This window comes from Callithrix jacchus, chromosome 1 (genome assembly GCF_049354715.1).
Source record: "Callithrix jacchus isolate 240 chromosome 1, calJac240_pri, whole genome shotgun sequence".
Classification (NCBI taxonomy): Eukaryota; Metazoa; Chordata; class Mammalia; order Primates; family Cebidae; genus Callithrix; species Callithrix jacchus.
In genome coordinates, this window is record NC_133502.1 from 66579061 (window position 1) to 66594623 (window position 15563).

At 38.2% G+C, this 15563-nt stretch overlaps 1 protein-coding gene across 2 annotated transcripts in view; it reads right to left on the minus strand.

Moving 5' to 3' along the window:
* Positions 1–15563, minus strand: part of CAB39L (calcium binding protein 39 like) — a 103171-nt gene that overhangs the window by 17675 nt on the left and 69933 nt on the right. For both annotated transcript variants that reach the window (XM_078360214.1, XM_035297878.3), the window contains one exon: positions 11396–11539. In XM_078360214.1, the coding sequence (XP_078216340.1) occupies positions 11396–11539 (144 nt within the window). The remainder of the gene's footprint in view (positions 1–11395; positions 11540–15563) is intronic.

Sequence of the window (15563 nt, forward strand, 5' to 3'; positions counted from 1 at the left end):
TTGGCACATATAAGCATGGAATACTATGCAGCCACAAAAAATGATGAGTTCATGTCTTTTGGAGGGACATGGATGAAGCTGGAAGCCATCATTCTCAGCAAACTAACACAGGAACAGAAAACCAAACACCACATGTTCTCACTCATAAGTGGAAGTTGAGCAATGAGAACACATGGACACAGGCAGGAAAACATCACACACTGGGGCCTGTCAGGGCGTGGGGGACTAGGGGAGGGACAGCATTAGGAGAAATACCTAATGTAAATGAGATGTTGACAGGTGCAGCAAACCACCATGGCGCATGTATACTTATGTAATAAACCTGCACGTTCTGCACATGTATCCCAGAACTTAAAGTATAATAAAAAATATATATAGAGAGATCCTCTGCGGAATCCTTGCTATGCAGTAAGCATTGTGCTAAACAGTTTATAAAAATTGTATCCTTTTATCCTGACAACAGCTCTGGGAGGAAGATACAATTTTTCCCCAATCTCCAGGTGAGGCTGAAAGAAGTTAAAGCAGCACCCCTGACCACTAGGCTGTGTGTGCAGTGTGTGCCTTCCAGGCTGTGCCGGGTGCTTCTGCCAGCGACTGCAGCACAGTACAGCTGCCAGCTCTGCCTTTTCCATGTGTGGCATGGATGGACTATTTGGTTCAAATGTTCTTAACTACTTATCTAAAGGTAGGGGCAAGGAGGGAAAAAGGGGGCTGAGGTTAAGCCATAATCACATATTTCTCATCTCTAAAACTGTTCAGTAAACTAGTGGGCCAAAAGGTGATTATTCTCAATGACCTATTCCAGTGTCTACAACTCCTGTTCTCAGGATATTGGGCCAAAGAAATGGGAACCTGTTTTTTGCCTTCTCTCCAAAGTTTTTTCAGTACTTTCATGTTGCCTTTAGACAGCCAAATATAAGGTGGATGCCTGGACACTTCCTTAGAGAAACAGAACATGTTGATTTGAATTGAACAATTCAAGCCTGTAGGCAGTTTTGTAAAAGGAATATAGCATGGTGATTACCTAGTTCTCACTGGGTTTTTATAAAGTGTTTTTTAAAGCAGCTTGAGATAAACTTCATATACCATATAGTTGACACATTTAAAGTTAACATTTCAATGGTTTATAGTATATTCACATAGTTTTGCAATCATCACCAGAATTGATTTTAGAACATTTTTATCATCCCCAAAAGAAATCCTATAACCATCAGCAGTCATCCCCTTGGCCCCACGTTCTCCCAGCTCTAAGCAACACTAATCTACTTTCTGCCCCTAGAGATTTGCCTTATTCTAGACATTCATATAAATGGAATCATAAAATATGTGGCTTCTATCACTAGTTTATTTCACGTAGCACAATGTTTTTTTGTTTTTTTGAGACGGAGTTTCGCTCTTGTCACCCAGGCTGGAGTGCAATGGCGCGATCTCAGCTCACCGCAACCTCCGCCTTCTGGCTTCAGGCAATTCTCCTGCCTCAGCCTCCTGAGTAGCTGGGACTACAGGCACGCGCCACCATGCCCAGCTAATTTTTTGTATTTTTAGTAGAGACTGGGTTTCACCATGTTGACCAGGATGGTCTCCATCTCTTGACCTCATGATCCACCCACCTCGGCCTCCCAAAGTGCTGGGATTACAGGCTTGAGCCACTGCGCCCGGCCGAGCACAATGTTTTTAAGGTTAATCCATGCTGTCACATGTTATGAGTGCTACATCATTTCTGTAGCCAAAATTTCACTGGGTTTTGAAAGTATTCAATGAGTATGTCTTGTAAAGTGTTTAGTAGAGTCTCTGGCCCGCAGCAACTGCTCATTACAGTTGCTACTTCCTTCAACATGAAATCACTGCGGTATCATATATAGTGGTAATTGCTTTCCAAAATATTTACTCTTATGCAGATGCAAGTTATTAATATTCATATTTAAACCCAATAGCTCATTTCACTATTTTAAGTAAAATATTTTATCTTCTATTCAAAGAAAGAGTATATTAGTATTTCTTATAGTAAAACTGTTAAAAGAGGAATTCATACTTCTGATATACTTTGTCACAGTCAATTGTAGAAAGAATAGACTCTTCTAGGTGGGAAGGACCTCAGGAACTTAGCTAACACATCCTACCACTTCAGACATAGCCCAGTGGTAATTCTGGGCAAACAAGAATTTATTCCTATTAGATCCCCTGAAAAGGTGATTATTCTCAATGACCTATTCCAGTGTCTACAACTCCTGTTCTCAGGATATTGGTTTTTATCTATAGTCACTCTCCACAGCCCATTGAGATAGCTGCTATTGTCTTGCATTATGATATTCTATGAAACATGTGCTCTGTCCTCAAGTACCACTGTTAAATTTCTCTGTCAGTCTTCTTTTTTGGTGCATTAGTGTTTTTAAATCTTTCACGTAGGTCTTGTTTTCCAAATAGCTCAATCATCTCTGTGGCTTCTCTCTGTCGAGCCTCTCTGTATTCTGTATACCCTCCTTCAGGCAAGTATTTCAGGGGAACTGTGGAATCTCCTTTCCTAGGATCCTTAAGGAAAAGTCATTTAACTGATGACAGGGCCAATCTTAAGATTCCCAGAGCAGTCAATATAAACTTCATCCCAGCGAAATCTGACTAGAGTTGGAGAGAATACTGGCTTTGTGCATCAGGAGCCTGCACTCTGCTATCACTTGCTCACCCTGAATTTTTCCACTCTTTGTGCCATCAGTTTCTCAATTCATTTTATTTCCTTCCCTGGTCTGTGATACTGTAATTTTCATCACTGAGCTTTTAGCCACTTATCTGGTTCCATCTAGAATGGACAAATACTGAAGCCATTCAGAATCCTTCTGGAGGCCTTCAATTCCATTGGCAGATTTACCAGTGAGTGTGATGAGCACACATGCTGCTGCCTCATTTTCCAAGCCTTGGATGGAAACGTGGACCAGGACTTCCCAGGGGAAGGAAGCCGCCTACACAAAACATAGATCCCAGACCCACATGTTCTCACTTTCTGAATGGAATATGCCAAGAAGGAAGGATCTATATATATTCTCAAGTCAGAAGAGTTGTATTTAACATGATGATGCTTGTCAAAAATTTTGTCAGAAAGAATTTTTTTAAAAACACTGTATCACTACCCAGGAACCTGTTCTTGTCTCGATATTTGAGGATTGATACGAGTCCCTCCAGTTTAGCATTACCAGATTTAGCAAACATTAAATGAGTAATTTTTTTAATATAAGTATGTCCCGTCCAGTGCTATACAGTGCTCATCCCGAATTCAAATTGAATAGGGCATCTTGTATTTTATCTGGCAATCCTTATATGGTTAAGAAGCACAGAGGCTCTCGATTGTCTTCCTTTAAGAACGTACATATTGGCTGGGTGCAGTGGCTCATGTCTGTAATTCCAGCACTTTAGGAAGCCAAGGCGGCAGATCACTTGAGGCCAGGAGTTCAAGACCAGCTTGGCCAAGCTGGTGAAACCCTGTCTCTACTAAAAATACAAAAAAATTAGGCAGGCATGGTGGTGGGCACCTATAATCCCCACTGCTTGGGAGCCTGAGGCAAGAGAATCACTTGAACCTGGGAGACAGAGGTTGCAGTGAGCTGAGACTGCACCACTGCACTCCAGCCTGGGTGACAGAGTGAGATTCTGTCTCAAATAAGAAATAAATAAATAAAAATAAAAATAATTATAAAAAAGAACATACATATTAATTTACTTACTCAGACATTAAATATTTACATAACCACTATGTGCCCAATACCCTTCTAGCTGTTAGGAAATAGAACAGAGAAAGAACAAATCAGAGGAAAATTCCTGCTTGCAAAGAGCTTCTAAGAAATATAAACGTCAAGCAAAGAAGCCCTTTGCCATTTCTAATTTACCAGCCTCAGTTCCCCACATATAAGTGGAGCTATGTAGAAGAAAGAACACAGGATGTGGAAGCAGAAGATCACAAGGTCTGTGCAAGTTCAGGCTTGTCTCTTAACCTCTCAGAGAGGCAGTTTCCTCACCAATGGAACAGGGACACCACACCTGCCTGACTTCACAGATGGGGTGAGGATCACACGGAGTTTTGTCAGGGAAATGCTCTGTAAGCTACAAAGTGTTAAAATGTTACTAATATTGTTGTCAATGCAGTTGTTTTGCTATTTTGGAATTCAAATCTTTGGGATCTACAAATTTCATACAATTGTGGAAGTTACATAGGAAACTAGACATTTATCCCAAAATTATACGGAAAAGCAACTTAAACAGTTTTTCATTCCAGGCAACATTCATAAACACTAAATACAGGCTTCATTTTCTTAATATACTACTGCAAAAATATTATGTAAAGTAGGTAACATTATAAATATTCAGCAGCAAGATTATCAAACAGAGCCATAAGTAATATTTGTCTGATGATGTTGCTTAAGTTTGCCAAAAACATTTTTATAAACATTTCTATAAACAAACATTTCTAGAGTTGATTGTCTTATAAATTTTTAAAGAAAGTATTTTTAAAAATAGAAAGGAGAAGTGAGGCCTTAATTATGGCTTTACATATTTTCTCCTCGGCTTCTTTGTTAAATATGCAAAAGGGCAAAATAAGATCAAATGAGGACATCGTAAAGCTGAATGTTTGACACTATTTAAAAGTAGTTATGAGGCATTAAGTCAGAGTCAGAGTTGGTACATTTTTTGATATACTGTTAAAATTTTGGGGAAAATTATCATTATTAAACTAGCTCATAGCCAATTCCTAAATTCCCTTGATCTCAATTGCTTTCTCCATGAGTAGTGTTAGATTTGGTACACTATGAACATAGTAGTTTGGTGGGCTAGAAGGTGGGTCTTTAGGCCAGGCACGGTGGCTCACACCTGTAATCCCAACACTTTGGGAGGCCAAGGCAGGTGGATCACCTGAGGTCAGGAGTTTGAGACCAGCCTGGCCAACATGGCAAAACCCCACCTCTACAAAAAATACAAAAATTAGCCAGGCATGGTGGGGGTGGGGGGCATCTGTAATCCCAGCTACTTGGGAGGCTGAGACAAGAGAATCACTTGAACCTGGGAAGTGGATGTTGCAGTGAGCTGAGATCATGCCATGCCATTACACTTCAGTCTGGGCAGCAAAAGTGAAACTCCATCAAAAAAGAAAGAGAAAAGAAAAGGGAGGGAGGGAGGGAGGGAGGGAGGAAGGAGGGAAGGAAGGAAGGAAGGAAGGAAGGAAGGAAGGAAGGAAGGAAGGAAGGAAGGAAGGAAGGAAGGAAGGGAGGGAGAGAGAAAGGAAGAGGGTCCTTAAGGAAGTGAGTAATTCATGGTTAGTCCTTCACTAAATTAATCTGTAATTTTGCTTCTTTTCAGTAAGACCGCATGGAAACTATTCTCATTCTTGTTCTACAAACCTTTTTAGCTGAACTTTGAAGCTGACTTTTATATTCTGGAATAAGCTGGGGATAGAACTTTTTGTTTTCAAGGGAATAGCTATTGCAGCCATCTGCTAGGATCTGAGTGACAGACTAGTGTGCCATATTTGGCACTGGCCATGACTGAGTTCCAGCACCTCTGAGTGAGCAAATGACACAGACCACTTTCTTACATCTTCTTACATGGTTTGGTGGGAAGGGGCAACATGGCCCTTTGCTATCGAGGTTAACAGGGAAAAAGAAAGGGAGAAGATCACCTCATAATGGGTCCCTCAGTCCATACTGGGCACATCTCTGGGAGAGCCAGGACCAGAAACAAAAGTCTCATGACTTAGTACCTTAGAATTAGACTTTAACATTTTCATTTTGCAAGTAAAAAAATGGATCCATATGGATTTGCCCAAAGTGGCTGCTGGCAACTGAGACAGAACACAGACCCTACTCTTGTGACTTCCACCTGGGTTTCCCACCACACTATCCTGCTCACTAATGGTAGGAAGCATGTGTTGTACCTATTAGCAAGCTAATGAGAGTTAGCCATTAATAATCCAGCAAAGACATTTTCAGGACATTACAGAAGGTGCTTTGGGGGAAAAAAACTACTAATTAAGCAATGTAAAAATAATCCTAGGACTTAGCTGTTACTCTTTTCTAAATAACAAAATATTTTTGGCAAGTAAACAATGTACTTCATACTTCAGTAGAAGGAATGTAGCTGGGGTACAGGGCAGGCCAAGTTACACACATACAAATAAACAAGTGGTCAACTATTTCTAAATGTACCTACCCTGTCCAATGATTAGGTGACCCAAATTCTGATCTTCTTAAAGGATGGAAATAGGTTATTTTTATTTTACAACCCACTGATTCCTTCTATATATAATACTGCATTTTTGAACAAAATTATATGAAGTTTATTCTCATCTAGGATAATATTTAAAGTTCGGTGGGAGCTGGATGACATGTCACACAGCCTTCTACAATTCCTTCAGTCTAAGGGTCTTGAGAGGGCCTACCGTTTTACAATGCATAGGCATTTTCCAGGCCTACGGCACTCTATTTTGGCTTCATATATATTTTTTTACACTTTTTATGAAATAATTCTAATACACAGAAGAGTAAAGAAATAACATATCAGACTTCATATGCTCACCACTGGCTCTATCAAAATCTAATATTGTTTGCCAAACTTTTCAGATTTTTTAAAAATAAAATATTACAGGTATAATTGAAAGCTATTGGACACTCCTGTATGACATCGCTTATTCTCTTCTCTACTCCTTCTCCTGAGGTGACCACTGTCTTGAATTTGGTATTTGTCATTCCCATGCATTTTGTTTGTTTGTTTTGAGACAGAGTCTTGCTCAGTTGCCCAGGCTGGAGTGCAGTGGCACAATCTTGGTTCACTGCAACCTCCACCTCCCAGGTTGAAGCAATTCTCCAGCCCTAGCCCCCTGAGTAGCTGGGACTACAGGTCTGTGCCACCACACCTGGCTAATTTTTGTGTTTTTAGTAGAGACTGGGTTTTGTCATGTTGGCCAAACTGGTCTTGAACTCCGGCCTCAAGTGATCCGCCCACCTCCACCTCCCAGAGTTCTGGGATTCTGGGTGTTGAGCCACCATGCTTGGCCTCCATGCATGTTTTTGCACTCTAACTGCATATATACTAATCCACACTTAGTGTTGTTCTGCATGTTTTCAAACTTTAAATAAATGACATCTTTAAATATTTGTTCATTCCACTCAAACAGATGTTTCTAAGATTAGGCAAAGTGATCCACACAACTCTATTTTAACCCACTATTATATGCTATTGTATGTGTGTAGTACAATTTGTCTTCCCAGTCTCCCCTTGGTGTCCATGTATGGTTTTCCCATTTTAAACAATGTTGTAATAAACATCTTTATACAGTAAGTCCTTATTTAAGGCTGTGAATAAATTCTTAGAAACCATAATTTTAAGCAAAACAACAGATAAGGTAAACAGTTTTTTCCCCTCATCAAGCTTACAACTAAACATTGTTATTTGAGGACCTGCTGTAACGTACATGGTTTTGTTGAAAGTCCACTTCCAAGAACCTATCAATGACTTTAAGAGAGGACTTACTGTACGTGAGTCCTTATGCACCTGTCCAAGAGTGTCTCTAAAAAACTACCTAGAAATGGATTTCAAAGTTGAAGGGTATCCACAGCTTCAAGTCTTAACTTTGCTAAATTGCTCTTCAAAGTGATTATACCAATTTATATGGTATATGACAGTTCCCACTGCTGTCCAATCCTACAAAAATTTGATGTTGTTGGCTTAAACATTTTTGCCAATATGAAGAACATAAAGTGAATCTCACTGATATTTTAATGGCCATTTCCACAATTACAAGTAAGAACACCTATTTATTGGCCCATCAGGTTTCCTCATCTGTAAACTACCAACTTGTATCTTTTGCCTGTTTTTCTATTATTTGTCTTTATCTAAATGATCTGTCAGTTATATATGTCATATTCTACCCTGTGTTTTCATTTTGTTTATGATTTCTTTTTTGAACAGAAGTTTCTAATTTTAATGTGGTCACATTTCTAAGTATTTTCTATGATGGCTGGGTATGGTGGCTTATGTCCATTATCCCAGCACTTGAGAGGCCAGAGCCCAGGAGTTTGAGACCAGCCTGGGCAAAACAGCAAGACCTCATCTGTACAAATAATAAAAATAGAATTAGTTGGGCATGGTAGGGACAGGCCTAACTACTCCCAGCTACTCAGGAGGCTGAGGCAGGAGAACTGCTTGAGCCTGAGAGGTCAGTGCTGCAGCAAGCCATGATCACACTACTGCATTCCAGCCTGGGCAACATAGTGAGATCCTGCCTTAAGAAAAATCTCTATTATGTTTCGTGATTTTTATTTCTTTTTAAAGAAATTCTTCCTACCCCAACATTATGTAGACAGCCTCTTATTTTCTCTTCTAAAAGTTAAAAAAACATTGCTTTTCAAGTGCAGATCTTCATCTAGAACTTATTTTTGTGTATGGTATAGGTTAAGATTCTCTACATGGACAATCCATTATCCAAGAAACATTTATTGAATGCTTAACTCTTTCTTCACTGATTTATAATCCCTCCATGATCAAGTATCAAGTTTCAGATTGACATAGGTTTATTTCTGGGCCTTCTACTCTGTTTTGCTGTTCTATTGATCAGTTTCTAAGCCAATACAATGCTGTTTTCATTTACTTTGAATCCATAAGTTGTAATATCTGGTAGAGTAGATTCCTCTACTTCATTCTTCAAAAGTGCCACGGAAAATCCTAGGCTATTGCTCTACCATACAAATTTTAGAATCGGCTTGTCAAGTTCCAGAGAAAGTCCAGTTGGGATTTTGAATGGAATTGAATAGAATTTATAAATTAGTTCAGGATTTCAATTGCTCTAATGGGTTTTTGGACGATAAATATCTGAGCTGGAGCTTCCAGATAGCTGAAAACATGGAGGCTCCTGGACAGTGGCATGCTCAGGAAAGGCATGGAAGCTCCATGTCCCTTTCCTCATACCTCGCTCTATACATCTCTTCAATTTAAATATATATATACACACACACACACATAGTCATTATATATATAATAAATTAATAAATATCTGGTGGCTGAAAGATCAATTAAAATGTCTTACCTCTCAAAGCAACAATTAACTTATAAACTGCCATGCCTCCCATTTATGGACTTAGAAATTCTATCACTTAACATACATTATAAAAACCAAAGCCAGGTGCTATTGCTCACACCTGTAATCCTGTATCTAGAAAGCTTAACTTCAAAATGCATTTTAAAACTTTCTTTTCCTTTCTCTTGGGTTTCAAGATGTAAGCTTAAAGCAAACCAAAAGAGCCTTTGCCCTTAGTCTTAAAATAGACTCCATGTCCGCCACCTTTCTCACTGTCTCACTGTTACACTCCCTTCACATTTATCTAAGTGCATGCTGGTATCTAATTATCTGCCTGCTTAGAAGTTCCAGGGGCTAAACTTGAATCTTCAGTCAGACAGACCAAGCTTGGAGACCCAGCTGCAAAATTCCAGAGATAACCTCAAGGTAGCTAGTCAACAACCCAGCCATTGTTGAGATGATGCCAGCCTGCTTCCACCAGGACTGGGACCCAAGACAGCCACCAGAACAAGAAACACAGACATTGTGCTCAGTATAATTTTTACATGTGCTCTAGCCTGGGCAACAGAACAAGACCCTGTCTCTGAATTTAAAAAATGAATAAAATTTTTAAAGACTGAAAAAAAAAACCATTAGAGCAATTAAAATGCTAAACTAATTTATAAATTCTATTGAGTTCCATTCAAAATACCAGCTGGCCTTTCCTTGGAACTTGACAAGCCAATTGTAAAATTTGTAGGGCAGAGCAATAGCCTAGGATAGAATGAAGTAGAGGAATCTACTCTACCAGATATTACGACTTATTATGGATTTAAAGTAAATGAAAACACATTGTATTGGCTTAGAAATTGATCAATAGGACAGCAAAACAGAGTAGAGGGCCCAGAAATAAACTTATGTCAATCTGAAACTTGATATTTGATCTTGGAGGGATTATAAATCAGTGAAGAAAGAGTTTATTATTCAATAAATGTTTCTTGGATGTCCTTTTTAAAACCTTGTCTTGCCCCTAAAATGCAAAGTAGTTGCATTGGATGGGAATCTAGACACTTTCCTATCACTAGTGTTGGCTAATAAAGTCACTTTCTTTCTACTAGATCTGCCTCTTGTTAATTGGACTCTGCATGTGGTGAGCAATCCGACTTGTGTTCAGTTACAATCCTTGCACTTTGAGAGGCTGAGGCAGGAAGGTCACTTGAGTCTAGGATTTTGAGACCACCCTGGGCAACACAGTGAGATCCTGTTTCTTCAAAAAATAAAAAACTGAGCTGGGTGTGGTGGCACGTGTCTATAGTCCCAGCTACTTAAGAGGCTGAGGTGGGAGAGTTGCTTAAGCCTAGGAATTTGAGGCTGCAGTAAGCCATGAACATACCACTGCACTCTAGCCTGGGCAACAGAACAACGCTCTGTCTCTGAATTTAAAAAATAAATAAAATTTTAAAATATTAAAAAAAAAGAACAAAAATTTCTGGAACTCTCTGCACCCTTATTTCCATTCTACATATCTATCATAAGATAAGAATCTTAACTATGAAAAAAATTAGCTGGATGAATAAAATGCATTTGGAGCATTACTTATTGTAAGAAAAAATGAAAATAACCTAAATATCAATGACATAGGACTAGTTAATTAAATTAGAAGAAATATACCCAGTGATACACTATGATAGTGAGAAAACTACTGGCTCTAAAAACCATTTATAGCAATAATGAAAATGGTTACTTATGAAATATTATTAAGTAATAAAATTAGGATATTGATTGTTAGTACAATGTGAATACAACTGTAGAAAAAACTCTGGAATGCATGCACATGAAAATAAAATGTACTAAACTATTTACACTAGGGGAATATGGAATCACAAATAGAATTCTCCCACCTATCCTACCTGTTAAAAAAATCTATTGTCTAAAGGGGCTACCTTTCTATTATAACAGAATACATTGTAAAAAAAAAATAACATTAATAAAGTGAGTAGGACCCAGCTGTGTCTTCTGGGTCTCATTTAAAGTTCAAAGAGACAGTGCTTGTAGGAAGCAAAGCATTCAAGGCTGACTCTCAGGGTTTCGGATCTAGCTCAATCACTGATTGTTTTAGAAGTTTTGGGAAAGATTATCACCCATTTTCTCCATGAAAAAAATAAAAATATTTAGATGTGTGGATTAGTCAGGAAACCTTTATGAATGGGCATTCACTAAAACAACTGAAATTTCATCTAAATCATACAAAACTGCCTATCTCATTTTCTTTCAAGTATGAATGAGAGTAAAGAGCAGGGAGTTTGCCATTTGGAACTGGAAAAAAAAATGCCAACAGCATCGTTTTCAGAGTTTGTACTTTACCTTAAAAACATGAAAGGCTTCGAACTGTATGTTGGGACTTTTATCGCGAAGGAGGTTCATCATGAGTTTCAGGTTCTCCGGCTTGCTGATGTACTTTGTCATGATGGCAAAGTTGTGACGGTCCAGGATCAGCTCCCCTAGCAGCTACAGGGAAATACAAAACCAAAGCTGTAATCTCAGAGCCACCTGACTCAAAATATAGCTCACATCTTCTCACTGAAAAACAAAATACAAACATGAGTAAGAATGGTGTCATGAAAAAAGTTAGGGTGTCCTTAAGTGCATCTCAAAGCACCGGCATAAAAGCAGTAGTTATTGCGGAAGTTTTCCACACTGTTTTGCTGATGTCAGTGCTTAGTGCCTTTTTTTAGTCAGTCTTTACTGCAGCTCACCTAGAGCTAGGCAGAAATATTTATGATTTTAGATACTTACTTTAATTATCTTGCTTCCTACCAATGTATTGCTCTGTAGGCATTCAGATAGAAGGAATAACAAAACTGGCACCAAAATGGTACCTTCTTTACCTGAATAAATGTATGCTAGGAGTTCGTTATTAAGTCAGTTTGTTAAATGACTTTTACATTTCCCGACTTATATTATAAAATCTGATATAAAGCCAAGAAAAATAGTTGAGCCCAATCCATATAAAATTTAGTAAGTGCAGCAAGTTTTTATTAAAAAGCAAAGCAAAACATTTTAGGTGACAAATTCATAGTTCCCCAAATACAGCACTACCCTGAAACAAAATAAAAATACCAAAAGTAAGAAAAGTTGAAGACCTTCTAGCAATATGGCTGAATGTATTATTGCTCTATCTCAGAAACTTTTTTTTCTCACTGTATTCTGGAGAACAGACTGACAGCCCTGGCTGCTGTAGCAATTCCTAAAGCTTCAGCAGCCAGAGGGCTAAACATACCATAACGTAATTTTATATAGAAGATATATTTAGTTTTCAATTGTTCTATTTACTAGACTTTTTCTGAAGGCCTCAGGAGAATAAAACATTGTTACATGGTTACAAAAATCCTGGATGGGAAGAAAAGCACATCAAACTGAGGGCCAGCTGTCTATCACAAAGGAGTCCCAGATGGGTACAAGTGTCTGGCTGCCAATAAACCACCACATTGCCTGTGATGTATCTTTTGTCTATTTAACAAGTAAGAAGTACACAACTTGAGGTTATTTTAGTACATGAAAATAAGGTTTGTTAAACCTGAAAAAAGGATGACAACTGTTGGATGCTGGCTGGTGACTAGTTATTCTCATATACATGAAACAGCAACCATGTAGTCAAATTGTTAGCCTGCATCCTCCTTAATCTTTCTGCAGCTTCTAAAACTAACCTAATACCTTTTGAAAACTTCCTTTGCTCCTGGTTTTTTAGCTCGTGCAGCTTGTTCCTTTGCTACCTCTTCCATGGCTCCCTTGCCTTTTGTACCACTTATGCAGTAATTTTCCAAGCTGTTTACATGGAACTGCTATTTTCCATCTCCCAACAGTCTCATCTATGCCCATGGGTTCAACTGTAACATCTAGGAAGATGTCTCCCAAATCTACATTTCTAGTCTTAGCTTCTTTCCTAAACTCTAGACTCACATTTCTAACTGCTCACTGGGGAGGCCCGCTTGAACACTGCTGGTCCTTCACACTTCACATCTCTAAAACCAACTCCCTTCCTTCTCTTTGCTAATGGCATCAGGAGCTGCCCTCCTTCAGCTGAAAAGAGAGCTGAAGTCTTCCTTAGCATCTTTCTCTTCTTTACTCCTCACATCAAATCTCCATCCAAGATCTACCAATTTTCTGTTTTTAAGTGTTTCTTGAACACCTTTCATTCAATGTTCACAGCTGGTAATCTCATTCAAACCCTCACTACCTTTCAGCTGACCTACTGCCACAGCATGCAAAATGGTCTCTCCTTCAGTCTTCACCTAATCCAACCCATTCTGCACATTTTGTCAGAGAAATCTTCCCGAAAATCAGCTCTATTTGTTACCAATTCCACTTAGAAAGTGAATGCATAAAGCAGCAAATTCCTAGATTCCCATAGATTTAGAAAAAAGGTAAACTCATTAAGATGGCATTCCCAGCCTCTGTGATGTGGAATCATTTCTCCTGCTTCCTTGCCTTGGCTCCCTTTCTCTATCTTCCCCAATCTCCTGTCTCTGTGGCTTTGCCTCCCCGGCTCCAAAATCTTCCCCACTTTCACCTCTTCTCTGCCTGTCCAAACCTGGACAGAATTAGCTCAGAACTAGCTCAGACGTCATCTTTGGGAAAGCCTTTCCTCTTCTCTACAGTTGATTGCAGTACAGTTATTTGTGAGACTGTTTAGAGAGTAAGCGGCTTACTCTCTAAACAGTCTCAAATCCCCTTACAACCTAACTGTGTGATGTGCATGGGTATTGCTGGGAAAATAAAAGTCCTACTGATACAGTTACTAATCTCTGAAAAAGAGACCGCATAACAGACACAACTCTGCCTTATTACAGTCACACAGCTAAAATCCATTACATACATACATCCTCAAGATGCAGGGTAACCTGTCCACTAGAGGAGGACCTGACTACCATTTCTGTGCACTCTTTCATAGTTTGCCCTAATTCACCTAGCAATTGAGGTGACCATTTGTTTTAGCTATTTATCTGAATAACAAAACTTCCCTTATCTCTCTAACAAGCAAATAGATGCAGCTTGGAAAAGGGCACACAGGTTAAACTCTCCTGGTGACAGGGAGATAGTATCATCTTCCTAGATGCTTATATTTCGAAAGTATGGCTTCCAGACCTTCCAAAAGGAAAAAACAAAACTAAAAGACTTCCAAGTTGTAAAGCTGTCAAGAGCCTTACTTATCTTCTAAAGATATATACAGAAAAAATCAAATACTGAATAGACATATACACACGTTAAAAGGCTTCAGCAAAAAGAAAATTACATTTTTGAAAATTTACACACATATATTCAATAAACATTTGCTGAAGGTATATTTATGAGTTAAGTTTGGACTAGATCACTTCAACTTTTATTACCTGGGGATACCTATATATAAATTCTATCCAATCTATCCTCTGCTAATAGAATTTCATAATTTTTCTGAAACAATTGTGTTAATTCAACACTAAATTTTTTAGCCATTAAATGTTAGTCTATTTTAATATTGACAATGACAAAATACTACATTCCAGAATAATACAAAGTACTGTACTATAAAGCAATACTATACTAAGTAAATGGAAAACACACATATTTTATTTCTTTAAATTTCTTATTTTGTATGCCTCATAGTACATAGTTAAGCTATGCAGCAAGTGGAAATAAGTTTCTTAGAAACTTAAGTGTTTTAATGAAATTGACCAGAGCCCAAAAAATTCCCCAGTTTCCACCAAGCTTCTTTTGAATTATAATCCTTCTTGCTGGTAATTAAATGCCAGGCCTCTCTGCAGAAGATAAGAAAGAAATTCCTAAGCTCTGTCACATGATGGAAAGGAATTTCTCTGTTAATTATTTTTTAATTGACACTGGGAATTAAGCATCCCAAGACAGTACAGGCAAATTTAGAATATGATTAACAAAAGGCAGCAGGTAGCAACTTCCTTGGAATCAGAAAATAGCCTAGTACTTAAGACAGTTTATTACTTACAAAGTCACTGTATAATAATCTAACCTCTCTTGTTTCCTGCCATTATGAAACATCAATGTAAAACATTATAGAATCCATCTATATATAAGCACAGTTTTGTCAAAATAGAATATCCTGCTACCGCAGATCTAATTCCCAAAAGGAAAAGCCAAAATTGCATCAGTGGAGCTTCCAGAATGTTTTTCTAGTTAAAAAAAAAAAAAGCAAACAATAGTAATTTAATGACCTTGATGTTTACATATGAACTTATTTCATGTCTACCTTTTGTTCGCTTGAACAAAGTGATGCAAAACCATTTTAGCAACATCTCTTCCTACAATCTAACATTTAAAAAAGCCATCTCTCCAGTAACAATTATTTTAATACTTTCTGCATTCTTAGGTAATTTATCTGCATTTTTTAAGTGTCCCATCAGTGCTTGGTTTTACCATGCTATAAATCAGACATCCATGAGACACCTAACTGTAGAGATTTTAGGCAGGAATCACAGCCAAATTGTATATCTGGGCAAATTAATGAAAACCAGAAAAGATG